We start from the raw sequence: 14,777 nt of genomic DNA, 5'->3' as shown, positions 1-14,777 counted from the left end.
TCCTCTCCCTAAAACATTCCAGCTGACCTGGGCTAGTTACAATCTCAGTCACCGGCCTCTTAGCCTTTGTCCTCTCCCACCTCTCCATCCACTATGGATATGCCATCTTAGCCTTTAAGTAGCAGGTTAAAGCTACCAAGTCTAAGTCACCTTTCCAATCCTTGTCCTCAGTGCCCTGCTTTTGATGGCTCTTCAGCTTGTTTCAACAACCACTGGGCACCTGCTTTGTGGCATGCAGTGGGGGGGTGAAATACCTGGGGCTGGTGTAGCACCCAGGTCAAGGCAGAGTACTGAAGCTGGGAGAGCTCATGGCTCCATCTTTTTTTTTTTTTTTTTTTTTGCTTCTAAGGGCCTCACTGGCAGCATATGGAAGTTCTCAGGCTAGGGGTCAAATTGGAGCTGTAGCTGCTGGCCTACACCACAGCCATAGCAATGCCAGCTCTGAGCAATGTCTGCAACGCGCATACCACAGCTCACAGCAACACTGAATCCTTAACCCCCTGAGCAAGGCCAGGATGGAACCTGCATCCTTGTGGATACTAGTCGGGTTTGTTACCGCTGAGCCACAATGGGAACTCCTCATGGCTCCTCCTGTGAGCTATCACCCCACCCTTTCACCCACTCCCTGCACCTGCCTTCTCACCTTCCTCCCACCTGTGCTGGTGACTTACCTGCACACATTGAAACCTGTACCAGGGACTGGCTCAGTGCCAGGCCAGGTGCTGGAAAGACAGCAGCAGTCTAGGTGGCTGCCATTGCCCTTTAGCTCTCAGAGAAAAACACACCAAGTCCCCTTCACACAGCCTTTGATGGGTCTAAATAAAAGGCCTTCATGAAGCTCTTCTCTTGGAGTTACCGTTGTGGCTCAGTGGGTTAAGAACCCTACATAGTGTCTGTGAGGAGGCCAGTTTGATCCCTGGCCTTGCACAATGGGTTAAGGATCTGGCACTGCCGTGAGCTGTGGTGTATATAGGTTGTAGATGCAGCTTGGCTGTGGTGTAGCTACAGCTCTGATTCGACTCCTAGCCTGGGAACTTCCACATGCTACAGGTGTGGCTGTAAAAAGGAAAGGAAAAAAAAAAGTGGGGGGTGGGTGGGAGTTATTCTCAAAAGAAATACCGCCTGGGAGTTCTTGCTGTAGCACAGCAGGTTAAGGACCTGACATTATCTCTGTGGCCGGCATGGGTTCAATCCCTGGCCAGATGCAGTGGGTTAAGGATCCAGCATGGTTTCACCTCAGATGTGATCCCTGACCCGGGAACTTCCATATCCTTGAGTATGGCCAAAACAAAACAAAAAAACCCCAAAACAAAAACAACCCCCCCTAATCCAGACACCAGACTCCAGGAGGGATATGCTGGGACAAAGGTGAATCCTCAAAGACATTACATATTGGCAGAGTTGTGATGGCAGCCTCTGTGTACAGGGGCTTCTAGGTGCTAGGCTCTGTGCTAGGGGTGACTCCCATATGACCATATTTCATCTTACAACAACCCAGTGGTGTAGGGACCACCAGTGGTGTGGGGACCACAGCACCCCTGATTTACACACAAAGAACCAGCAGTTTAGCAAGCAAGTGCTTTGCTCTGAGTCACATGGCTGGATCTACAGCTGGCACCAAGAGCTACCTGCTGTCAAAAATACATTGATGAGGCAGATCTGTGGCATCCTCTGGTAAAGGAAACCAGCCCAGGTTCTGGAGGACAGTGGCAGCTATAACAAAGGAGGGAGCAAGGGCAAGCCCTGGGGCTGCAGGATGGGAGATGGGACAGTAAGAAAGAGCCATGGAAGCACAGCATGAGGCGGAAGATGGATCAGGTGTGGACTTTTCAGAGCTAAGCCCTTGGAAGGTAGGTGGTGGGGATGCTGAGTCCCGATTATTTCTGGAACTCAATGGGGGCAGACGGGCAGCCTCAGAAAAAGTTGGTGCAAAAGGGAAGGCAAAAGTTGCTGGAGTGGAACTCTCTGGTGCCTTAGTGGTTAAGGATTCCTTGTTGTCACAACTTGTGGCATAGGTTCGATCCCTGTCTGGGGAACTTCTGCATGCCCCATGCGAGGCCAAAAAAGTTGCTTGGGTATGCACCCAGGATAGGAATCTGGTTTGTGAATGGAGGCAAGAGGTAGCAAATCTGATTCTGTCCACAAGAGGGTGCCCAGCACCAGGCAATGAAGCTGCCCTGGGACTTGGGGGTGGTTTGTTGCTGGTTCCCCAGCCCTCCTGGGAGGGAAGAAGTGGAGAAGGGGATAAACCCAATTCACTACCTTGAAATTCCAGCATCAGAAACAAGCACAGATGGAAAGGATGAATTTAGGTCGGTGAGTGTTTTCTCACTGAGACCCTTATCATCTCAGGCCAGTTATTTCCCTTTATATTGAGAAACACAAGTCAGTAGGTTTCTTGACTGCATCCTTGGTAAAATTTGAACGGTCTCTTCCTTTGAAACATACCTTCCAAATGGAACAACTATTTCCTATTTTCCATCTCCCTGTGTCTCTACGACAAGGAATCATACAGTAATACATATATCAAACAGTAGTGCAGTATTTCAATAATTGCAATTTCCAGGATTCTATTTTCAAATCTGCCTAGTCTCTCAGGTTTTGCTCATTTTTTTTAGCACCATCTTTAGAGGTTTCAGAGTTATTTTATATTCTGTGCCTGATAATAACAGTATCTGAAATTCCACGGGTTTTATTTATTTACTTACTTATTGGCTGCAACTGTAGCATGTGGAAGTTTCCAGGCCAGGGTTTGGACCTGTGACACAGCAGCAACCCAAGCTGCTGCAGTGACAATGACGGATCCTTAACCTGTTGGACCACAAGAGAACACCAGGAAGTATTTTATTGTTGCTCCAAGTTTAAGAATTTTCACTGAGAGAAAATCAACACTTTCAGCAAATTTCCCTCATGGCTCTGCTTCTGAATCTTGGTTTTCACAGACATATTTCTCTCCAATATGGACAATCATTCTACTCACGATTGTCGCATCAATCTTAACTTCCAATACTTGCCCTTTACTTAGGAAGCTCTTCAGGACTGTTTTTAATCCAGTAAGAGTGGCTTCATCGAAAGGAGATGTAGTGATAACTGCAAGGTACTTCTCCAGTGTGGACAGACATCATGGTAGAAAAAGCAGAAATGACTCCAGGGTTATTGCTCAAGCGACCATTTTCAGCAAGCAAATTGATCAGGTTGGCTGTGAGGGGAGAAAACCTCTCTTTTGCTATCATGTCATATAGGCTTTTCACTTTAATGCAATGCTTTACATAGGGATTCATAATAGGAGCAACCAAGTTTTCCTTCAAGATTTGTGCTACTCCCAACAATTCCTTTGCTACTTGTTCCAGTTTATTCTGATTAGAAACAGCAGATTAAAGAGCAGTGACATAGTGACCTTCGATACCACATATGTGAACAGGTGGCCTGACCACGGATGTACTGAAGTATTATTGCCCCTGCTGGGAGGTCAGGACACTGCTGGGCAGCCTCCTTCTCCTGGGCGGCTGTAGGTCAAACCCAAGTTGGTGAGAACACAATCAAATTTTTATTATTTCTGCTGCTGCTCAGAGTGCCTCATTTTCTTGGACAATTTATATGTGGTTGATATGTAACATGATTTTAAAATATTTTTTTTGGAGTTCCCGATGTGGCTTAGTGGGTAAAGAACCTAACTAGTATCCATGAAGATGTGGGTTTGATCCCTGGCCTCCCTCAGTGTTAAAAGATTCAGTGTTGCCAAAAGCTGCGCGTCATGGGTCACAGATGTGGTTTGCATCTGTGGTGCTATAGGCCGGCAGCTATGGCTCTGATTCATCCTCTAGCCTGAGAACCTCTATATGCTACAGGTATGGCCATAAAAAGACAAAAGAAAGAAATAAAAATTTTTTTCTAGAGTATTTGCATTTTTGCTTCTGCCAGATACCTGGAGATTCAAGCCTGTAAGTAATCATTTTAATTTCTCAGCCCAGTTTGACCTCTGGAGTAATGAGAATCTGAATCTCGGCCCCAGGAGAGAGCAGACATGAGTCTCTGGTCAGCTTTTCTCTTTTTTGCAGCAGGGCCAGATAGAAATGTTCTCTGCTCACTTCCCTTTGCAGATAGGTCTATTTTCTTTGCTTGCCTTTTCAATGAGGCCAAAGTCAGTGACTTGGCTTCATGGAGAGGTTCTGGGTTTTTTTTCTTTCTCTTTTTTTTTTTTTTGTCTTTTCTAGGGCTACACCCTCGGCATATGGAGGGTCCCAGGCTAGGGGTCTAATCGGAACTGTAGCTGCTGGCCTACGCCAGAGCTGCAGCAATGCAGGACCTGAGCCATGTCTGCGACCTACACCACAGCTCACAGCAATGCCAGATCCTTAACTCACTGAGCAAGGCCAGGGATCGAACCCACTTCATGGTTCCTAGTTGGATTCGTTAACCACTGATCCACCATGGGAACTCCAAGAGAGGTTCTGGTTTTGTTTCTCCATTTTGCATAGGCTCAAAGCCTAGTGCCACATTCCCCTGTAGGGGCAGTTAATCCCTCAAACCCTAAGCTGGAATTTCTTTTGCCCTCTATGGTTTCCACTTACTCTTACTTTTTTTCCTGGCCCTCGGGGGTTGCCTATACTTTCTTACTCTATGACCTCAGTGAAGTCTATTCATTAGAGTTTACCCTGCATCCAGGTGTTTAGGATAATGGAAAAATTTTCAGTCTGCTATTTCTATAGCAAAACAAACAAACAAACAAGAAACCTTTTTTGATGCAGAAATTCCCAGGCCAGGGATCAAACCTGCACCACAGCTGTAACCAGAGACACAACAATGACAACACAGGATCCTTAACCCACTGAGCCAGCAGGGAAGTACAGTACAGCAAATTTAACACAGTACTTTACTATAGTATCACTTAAGTCCCTGGGATCATTTTTCAGGGTTAAGGCAGACTACGGATTGCTGACTTGTCTACCAAATATGCTTTTGTGCTAGACTGACAGTCATGGGGTTTGAAATACTGTAATTGCTCTGGGTGGTGGCCTGCAGCCCTGGGCAGCTGTTGAGAAAGACTGGCAGTTGGCATCATCTGCAAGAGAGATCATACAGCTAAGCCCCCACCTTGCCTCCTGGAGCCAAGGCCATGACCATCTTTCTCCCTACCCTGAGATCTGATAACCAACTCCCCCCAACCCTTTTTTTCATTTTGGGGGTCTTTGAAGCTGATGGTGCCAACAAACATCTTAGGCAAGGCTGCTCAGAAGCAGTTCCAGGGCTGAGGCCAGATTTGGGTATTCAAGAGACAGGAGTGAGGCTGGGGCCAGGGCCTTGGGAATTGAGGCCTTGGGTCACTGGGCAGGAAACTGGACTGAAAGCCCAAGACCTTGTACGTACATACAGGTGCTCATGGTGTGCCCGCAGCAAACTGTGTCAGGTCGCAGCTGGCCAGACCACCACAGAGTCATGGAAAGTACTACTTGGGTCCTGTTGGAGGCATAGCAAGCTGGTGGGCTTTCAGGGAAAGCAGTTTGTTTGTTTGTGTTTTCAGGGAAAGCAGTCTGAACACAGGCTTCAAGGACCCAATAAAAGTTCAGTTCTAGAAATCCCACTTTGGAAAATTATCCCTAAGAAATAAATCATGCCAAGGAAGAAGTTCACCTCAGTATGTTAGAGAAAACTTGAAAGCAATGCAACTGCCCAATAGGAGGTGAAAAGTTCAGGAAAATCATAGCCTTGATTAAATCACATAACCATTAAACAAATAAATGTGCAGACAACAGTGAACTTATGATTTAACACCAGTGTAAAAAGGACATGAATGAAGTCTAGGTATGTTAAAAATGCTTAAGGAAATACAGAGTTATCTGCAGAAAAGTACCTACAGATCCACCACCCTATTTTTTCAAACTTTCTATGATTGTACTTTCCTCATTTAAAAAATCACTTAACAGTGAAGAGCTAACAAGAAGTTGGGAGCATCTGTTAAGCTGCTGTTGGCACTTGACTGCAGGCCCCTCTGTTGGCTTCCCAGAGGTCCAGTAGCTGGAACCACCTCCTTAGCAGGACCGCCTGCTTTCACTCCCCTGGGTGCTCTCCCCCCCGCCCCTTTCTTCTTTTTCTTTTTAAGGCCTCGTCTGTGGCATATGGAAGTTCCCAGGCTAGGGGTCAAATCAGAGCTGCAGTTGCAGGCCTATGCCATAGCTACAGCAATGCCAGATCCAAGCTGCACCCCAGCTTGCGGCAACACCAGATCCTTAACCCACTGAGTGAGGCCAGGGATCGAACCACACTCACAGAGGCTATGCTGGGTTCTTAACCCACTGAGACACAATGGAATGTCTCCTCTGGGTGCTCTTAAGCCATAGCAAGAAACGCTGGAGCCTCCCCATCTCTGATGATCAAGGAACAAGGCAGAAAGGATACAGAAGCCTGCTGGCAGGACATCTTACAAAAGTATATGTATGGCCAGCAGGCACATGAAAAAATGCTCGACATCACTAATTATTAGAGAAATGCAAATCAAAACTACGAGAGAGGGAGTTCCCGTCGTGGCACAGTGGTTAACGAATCCGACTAGGAACCATGAGGTTGCGGGTTCGGTCCCTGCCCTTGCTCAGTGGGTTAATGATCCGGCGTTGCCGTGAGCTGTGGTGTAGGTTGCAGATGCGGCTCGGATCCCGCGTTGCTGTGGCTCTGGCGTAGGCTGGTGGCCACAGCTCCGATTTGACCCCTAGCCTGGGAACCTCCATATGCCGCGGGAGCGGCCCAAGAAATAGCAACAACAACAACAACAAAAAAGACAAAAAGACAAAAAAAAAAAAAAAAAAAAACAAAAAAAACCAAAAAAACCCACAAAAAACTACGAGAGATACCACCTCACACCAATTAGAGTGGCTACCATTAACAAGTCAACAAACAACAAATGCTGGTGAGGATGTGGAAAAAAGGGAACCCTCCTTCACTGTTGGTGGGAATGTAAATTGGTACAACCACCACGGAAAACTGTATGGAGGTTTCTCAGGTAACTAAAATATACAACTACCATGTGATACAGCAATCCCACTCCTGGATATATATCCTGACAAAACTTTCACTGAAAAAGATACATGCACTTATTTGTTCATTGCAGCACTATTCACAATAGCCAAGACGTGGAAACAACCTAAATGCCCATTGACAGATGAATGGATTAAGATGTGGTACATATATACAATGGAATACTATTCAGCCATAAAATGGACAAATAACGCCATCTGTAGCAATTTGGATGTAACTAGAGACTCTCACACCAAGTGAAGTCAGTCAGAAAGAGAAAGACACCATATGCTATCACTTTTATGTGGAGTCTAAAATATGGCACAAATGATCTACAAAACAGAAACAGATCATGGACATGGAGGACAAACTTGTGTTTGCCAGGGGGAGAGTGGGAGGGAGCGGGAGGGATTGGGAGTCCAGGGTTGGTAGATGAACTGTTACATTTGGAGTGCATGGGCAACGGGATCCTGCTGTACCGCACAGGGAACTATATCCACTATAGCACGGAACAGGACGGAGGATAATGTGACAAAGAGAATGTATATATATGTATAACTGGGTCACTTTACTGTACAGCAGAAATTGGCAGAACACTCTAAATCAACTATAATAAAAACAAAACACCAAAAGTATTATGTACCATCTTCCCTCACAGTCCCATTTCAGCTTGAGTCAGAAAAGGAATATAGCCTTTTTATTGACTACTTTAAGTAGAACAAACTAAATACATATTTAACAGTTTTGGTTCATTTATACAGTACATTAAATAAGTTATGCACAGAGTTAAGTAACAAAAGTTCCTATCAGAGTAAAATGACAAAGCACAGAAAAACCGACTCTACCGCATCCTGTGGGTGGTTTCACATTCATCATTTCATCATCCCCCTTTAAAAACTACGCTTGGAAGCTTAGTTTTTGATTTATTTACATTACTGGTTTTCTTTTATGGAGCTTTTGTAGCCTCATCAGGAACTTGGAAAGTTGTGAAAGTGGACTGAAGGCCTCTTAGCCAAACAGCACTTTCAGCCATTCACCTAAATGCTTATTGCTGCTTCTCTCTGCCAACTCCAACACAGGGACGGGGCTGTCCCTGCCAGCTGCCAGCCACACATGCCCTATTTGGTATAAGCATCAATGAATGTACACTGGGCAGTTGTGGGTCTGACCAGATGGGGTAGCAGGGGAAGTGCCATCTCTGGGGCTGTGGAGGCAAAGGGAAGATGCTAGGTCTGCCCTCAGGCCTCAACCTTCTCCTGGCTCAAGATGGAAGAGGTCACCTGCACCATTGTCTTTGGAATTGAGCATGTCAATACGCGTGGGCAAAGAGGCAGGTAGTCAACGTTTTGGTTTCACAAGAACTACAAACACTCAGAGTTGGAAGGACTATGTTCAACAGCTCGCCCAGTACCCTGCCCCACCCCAGGCAGGACTCCTCCCCAACAGCTGGCCAGCTAGCCCATGCTGGAATAGTCCAGGTCCCTCTGGCTTTTCTTACATTTGGTTCAAACATGCCACCACCCAGTTCTCTGTAAATAGCTTAAAAAAAAAAAAAAAATCTAAGAAAGCTGGCTTGGTCTACTGACCTGGGAGCCCGGAAACCAGTTTTGAAGAAAGCTCCCAAGATGAGTTCTATTTTAAATGATTTACTCAATCCATAATCCCATCTATAATTTCCAGGACAAACAGCCACCTGGTCATTATTTATGATCTCATCCCAAAGAATTCGTGACCACACAATTGCCATTGTGTTGCTGAACCTTCAAAACCTACTTGCTGAGAAATCTTCTAGAACTACCCAGAACAAGTCTACTCTTTGCAAGCAGGTGACAGCACTGCAGATCAATTCGACTCTGGGACAAGGCTGTACAAAGTGAAGTATAGATTTTCCATCTAGAAGCTGAAAATGCTCATGTTGACACCAAGAAGTGAGGAGCTCCTGGTGGTCCACCTGGCCCAGATGTGCAAAGGTCATCCACGCCGCAGAGGGCCCATTGCAGCCAATGCCAGACATGGCCCCGTGCTGGAGAGATGGGTCTTGTTTCCATATGTAGATCCACTGAGAGCCATACATGACTCAGCACTGTCCAAGATCCACCTGCTCTGTGACCTTGGAGTCCCATGACTGTGCCTGAGCAGATCTGCTTGAGTCCCATCTTGGATGCTGCAAGGATGCTTCCAAGTGGAGTGCTCACAGCTCAGGAGGAGGGCTGCCTATTGCTGAGCAGGTGGAATTAACCTGGGTCTGTTCTTAATGCTGGGTGGAGTCAGGCATGATGCAGGCAGTGGGGCCCCAAAGGGCAATTGAAGATATGAGGATCCAGCCCCCAAGCTTCCCTCAGAACCAGAAGATCATGTTGGCCACTTCTGGTCATCTCTGGTTCCTGCAACCATTCCTCACTGGGCAGAGGGCAGTGGTGTCCCATCACTTGTCAGTGGGTGATGCCGAGCACTGGCCTCATTCTCCAGATGTGCTCTGACAGGGGGCAGGCACGTGTCTCATTTGCTTTTGGCTTCTCGGACAACACTGAAGAGCCTGTGACTACTCTGACAATGCCTTCAGTACCACCACCATGTCTTTTTTTTGTCCCCTCAAACTATAAAGAGTTTGGTCCTCTAAGCAGTCTGATGTTAAAATATCTAAATCTAATTAGATGAAAGGAGGAAGCCTGAATCTGCACCTTCACCCTAGTAGCTGAAGTGGTACCAGCAGACGCAGGAAACCAAGTGGGGAACCTGGCCTCGTGTCTGCCCCTCCAGTGTCCTCACCCCACCAAGTCAGTGTCCCTTCTCCTCCCAAAGAATTTCAGAAAAGAGGGAGCTGGAGAAAAGGTTTCTTTACACTGAAATAGGAAGTCTGGGGAGCCCCCTGGTGGCCTAGTGATTAAGGACTTGGTGTTGTCACTGCTGTGGTGTGGGTTCATCCCCTGGCCTGGGAATGTTTGCATGCCATGGGTGCAAGCAAAAAAAAAAAATCTTAGAGACAGATGCCCTATCAACTTATGAATGAAACTAACCTAAATTAATTCAGCAAAAGGCCTAAAAACTGAATTGCAGTGTGGAACACTGCTTAAGTTTTCAGCTTGGCCTCTGGGTAGCATATAAGTAAAGCAGTTTAGAACAGCGTTACAAAAATTCTGAAAATTAAGCTGTCATTGGAACCAGAGCCCACAAAAGTCAGCTAGGCCCTGCACACTAAACCTAAACTTTAGCTGTAGAAACTGACATTGAGCCCTGATGAATAGTACTCAGTTGGTTTTGGCTCTTTATTCCAACCAGAAAAAACAAAAAACAAAAAACTGAGATACAGTGGATAGTCCTGCAGCCACTGAGGATGTAAAGAACATGCCCAGATGTTCAGCCACCTTGCTGATGAAAAAGGGAGCTGAGGAAGAACCAGTGGACACCAGGAGACACTCTCTTGCTGCTGATTATGGGCTCCGTGACCTCCTCTCATGGAACATCATGGAATATCACAGGGAGATGTAGGCAACTCCTGTCTAGGGTACTGATTTCATCCCTATTAGTCAGAACACCACAACTGCTGCAGCTCAAGGAGTTCCACAATAAAGTAACTATCTGTCATTTTTTCTCTGGGGATACCTTACTTTATGTAGTTGAAATCCAGGTATTTTAACGGTGTCTTGGACTGAGTTTCTTTTTGTCTTTTTAGGGCCGCACCCGTGGCATGTGGAAGTTCCCAGGCTGGGTTGATTCAGAGCTGTAGCTGCCGGCCTACGTCACAGCCCCAGCAACATGGGATCCATGCCGTGTCTGTGACCTACACCATAGCTCAACAGCATCGCCAGATCTGTAACCCACTGAGCAAGGCCAGGGATCAAACCCGAGTCCTCATGGATCCTAGTTGGGTTCGTTACCCCCGAGCTACAACGGGAACTCCCTGAGCTTAAGACAGAAAATCCTTGGGTAAGATAAATTAGGGACTTTAGATATACTTATACGAAAGGACAGTTCTACCTATGCTGATACCTTACTGAGAGCTTTCAAGGGCCAGCAGGAGTGGGCCAATCAACTCACCCCAATTGATTCCTTGGGGCAAGAGTGTGCAGGAAGCTTGGAGGTGGAAAGGGGGGGAGGTTCAGGCTCCTTGGGTTCCCAATAGAACTCGAATGGCAGGGAAGAAAGTGTGTGGCAGTTTCTAACATTTTAAAGGGAGTACAGGTGATGTCATGTTTGGAGAGCCAGGTAAGCAGCTGGAAAACTCCCTGAAGACAGGAAGGAAAATTGGTCAGGCTCTCTCAAATGGCTGTCACATTTCACAGAACTTTTCTTAGCTCAAAGAGGGTAGGTAGCAACAAAAGAGAAGAAGGGAAACTGATGCCCAGTAATAAACTGACATAGGACGTAGAATGACAAGGTTTGAAGAATTCTTTTAGGTCCAAGAGGGCTGCTCAGACGTGACCAGGCCTTTCACTGGTTAGGCAAGATGTAGCTACACCACATCACATTCTATGAGTCAACTGTGGCTTCAGAGGTGCCAAAGAGAGACCATGGGAAGAAGATCCGCGCAGAGATCTGGATGTGCGTGGTCTGAGATAAAATGACATGGTACAAGATGACTGCGAAGAGCCAAGCGGTGACAAAAGGTTCTGCATTTCCAATAGATGATCCACTCAATAATTTGACGATACTGGTTGGCCAACATGCTCAGAGAGAACAGACTGTTCACAATTGAGTCGCATTCTCCCTCAGACCAATCCATGTGCTGAAAACTATTTTCTGCATAAGCAAAATCAAATAAGAGGAAAAAAAGGGTCCCAAACTAAAAGAGCCACCAAGTTGGAAAATCTTGTCCGAAAGGATCTGTGATGCTTGGTGGAAGTTTTATTTTTTTATTACGGGTGCTTTTACTGAAACGGTGACTTTTTTACAGTGGTTTCTGAGAATTAGTCTGAACAGCAGGGTTGAGGAGGGAGTCCTGAGTGCTGCTTTTTGCCTGCCCAAGTCCCCATGGGACCAGTCAATCAGTGGCACCTGCTGAGGGCGGAAATGGGGCTCAAGGAGCTGTTCAGGGGCAAGAGGAACCACTCTCTGGGAAGGAGGGGCCTCCTCCCTAGCTTGCTATCAGCCTCTGGGCCTCTGTTGCAGGACAGTGCATGGGATGAGCTGCTTCCAGCCTGGCTGGGCATTTTCGACAGTCTGGTGCCTCACGAGGCAGGGAGGGGAGCTGGTGGTCTTCACTGAAAAGTGGCTGGCCATGCCAGCTTCAGCCGGGAGAGGAATAAACCAGGAAGCCATGGAAGGGGCAGCTCCAGTCAGCTGTCTGTGTGCTCATGAATTCCCCCAAGAACGCAGACAGGAAACTAGGGCAGGTGTCTGGAGAGGCTGTGGAACAGTGTTTGCTGGGCTTGAAGTCTTCCTGCCTCCACTTCACTTCTTGATGATGGCCCAACAGCTACTTGCACTGGTTCAAACAGCCAGCCTCCCATGCAGTGTTCTGTTGTGCTGTGAGGCCATCAGGGGTACGTGAACCTGGGGCTCAGAGTCCGTTGGTGTCGATGGCCGTGACAGAGGCAGGTGTTGAGGAGCGCGAGGTGGTTGCCGAGGTCTTGTCCAGGGCTGGACTTGGCACACTGCAGTCGGCAGACCGGGCTGAGGAGCCCCTCCCTCCAGGAAGCAGCGGCCGGCCCTGGCTGTGTGGACTCTGGCCGTGCAGGTTCTGGCCACAGAGGCGGTGGTGCCGCTCCCAGTCCTTATGCTGGCAGAAAGAGCCGCAGTATCGTGCGATATTGCAGCCACTGCAGGTCTCACTGGCTTTGCGGCCACAGTTCCAGCAGTTCTGTAAGACACAGGCATCAGTTAGCTGCTTGGATCTTGGGGGGCAGGCTTGTCACAACTTGTCACCTGCACTACAGAAGAGGAAGCAGGGCTGTATGAGGAGAGTGCAGGCTTTGGAGCTGCATATACTTGTACTCGTCCTGCCTCTTCTACTATCTGCTTTCTGAGTTTCCTTCATCTGTACAACAGGAAAACTACCCATCCCAGGCCGATAGGAGAGTGAGATGGGGGTACGTGAAGACACACACACAGCATCACTATGGGCGTGTAGCAGGGTGGAAGTCTCATGTCCTGCTAAAGGCGCAAACTCATTGTTTTGACTCATATTTCAATCCTTGGCAACCAAACCAACTTCTATCCCAGAGCTCCCCCATCACGGCTCTCTATTCCCAGACCACACTTGTTAGACCAAGTTTTCTTCCTTACCCTTTCCAATGGAAAAATATCTTGATCGTGTTCACTGGCAATACCTGATCTTTAAAAACATCACCTGCTAGGGAACTGGGGTGGACGAACAGGAGTGTGGAAAGCTGTGCTACTTCCTCTGTGCCCATTCTCCTTCTCCTTTCAGTGATGTATCTCATCAGAGGGGGGCTGGGGATCATGGGAATACTTGTGGCTTGTTTAGAGAAGCCCCCCACTACACCACAGAACCGAAGGCCCTGAGGTCTAGGCCTAGGAGTTTTCTTATTATTCTGTGCACTTTCCTAAAGGAAAGCTCTTGCACCTGCCCCTTGGTACTCTCCTCCCTGCAGGCTCCTGTGAGGATTTCACCAGGGACACACGAGTGTTCTGCACCTGCAGCCTCTATGACCCACTTACAAGAGAAAAGCCTTATGGCACTGGCTAGGAGAAGCTACCAGGAAAGCAAGGCTTTCTTTTTTCCTTTTCCACTACCCCCGCAACATATGGAATCAAATCTGAGCTGGAGCTGCAACCTACGCCACAGCTGAAGCAACACCAGATCCTTAACCCATTATGCCACAGTGGGAACTTCAAGGCTTTTTTTTTCTTAGGTGTCAGGACTTCATCAGCTAGCTACCTCCTCCCTTGTAAGTCTTCCAGAATGGCAGAGTCAATTGTGAGGCGTGGCCTGATCCTCAGGGAAGAAAGACCCTGTCTCCAATAATATCAGACACTTGCTTAAGTATAAAACAACTGACAAGTACTGAAAAGGACCCTGAGGCCACCTGGCCCACCTCTTGCATTGTATAGATGGGACACTGAGGACCAGAAGGCAGGGACCTGTCTGAGGTTATAAAATGATCACGCAGCTATGCAAGGCCTGGAACCTGGACCTCCTGCCTCCACTATACCCAATGCACAAGTTTAGATTCAAAGAGCATTGGAAAGGACTACAGATTTCCTTCTAACACAAGAGGCCTCTCAGGAAATACACTCTAGGGATTGCCTCAACTTTGCCAGCACCACCACTGGAAGACCAAAATAGGGCATAGATAGAAGTAATTCTTAAGATCTTCATAGATCCTCAAGCAAATTGCATTCCAGAGAATTTCATACTTTGGAGTTACGACGGTTATTCCTATTTAGGCATTTTCATTTTCACATCACCATGCTTAACACTGCCATACTGAGAGAGATCATTTAAAGGGGATGAGATAATAAAATTTCTGTTGTTTAAAAGCTGACAAAAAAACACTCAGTTCTTTATAACATCAAGAGAATATCCCAAATAGTAGATGAGATTTACCTACTTACTGAAACAGGCTTGTTTCAGGACCTAAAAGTTTGTCTTAAAGCTGGAAAGTGACTAAAATGAAACTTAGAGAAGAATTTCATTATGTTTGAAAGGACTGCTATGGTTTTATCACATGCATTTTCTTTACAGTTCATTCAATTTTGTCCTTATCATGGTAAACGAATGTCCTGTGTAGAAGCGTCACCAAGTCCTGGGCCCTGGGCAGTTAGGCAGGTCTGCTGGATCTGTCAACTTCAATCCAGGAAAGACC

At 46.9% G+C, this 14,777-nt stretch overlaps 1 protein-coding gene and 1 pseudogene across 8 annotated transcripts in view; both read right to left on the bottom strand.

Moving 5' to 3' along the window:
* On the bottom strand, positions 975-9,022 carry LOC100154267 (annotated as a pseudogene).
* Positions 7,684-14,777, bottom strand: part of CBFA2T2 (CBFA2/RUNX1 translocation partner 2) — a 160,316-nt gene continuing 153,222 nt past the window's right edge. For 5 of the 8 annotated variants that reach the window (XM_021078108.1, XM_021078110.1, XM_021078109.1 and 2 more), the window contains one exon: positions 7,691-12,808. In XM_021078108.1, the coding sequence (XP_020933767.1) occupies positions 12,509-12,808 (300 nt within the window). In that variant the 3' untranslated portion in view covers positions 7,691-12,508. Of the gene's footprint in view, positions 12,809-14,777 lie in introns of all 8 variants that reach the window. The other 3 variants (XM_021078106.1, XM_021078107.1, XM_005672845.3) reach the window with 1 other exon arrangement.

Source organism: Sus scrofa, chromosome 17 (genome assembly GCF_000003025.6).
Source record: "Sus scrofa isolate TJ Tabasco breed Duroc chromosome 17, Sscrofa11.1, whole genome shotgun sequence".
NCBI lineage: Eukaryota > Metazoa > Chordata > Mammalia > Artiodactyla > Suidae > Sus > Sus scrofa.
Note: the sequence above shows the minus strand (reverse complement) of the source record. Positions and strands in the feature narration are given on the sequence as shown.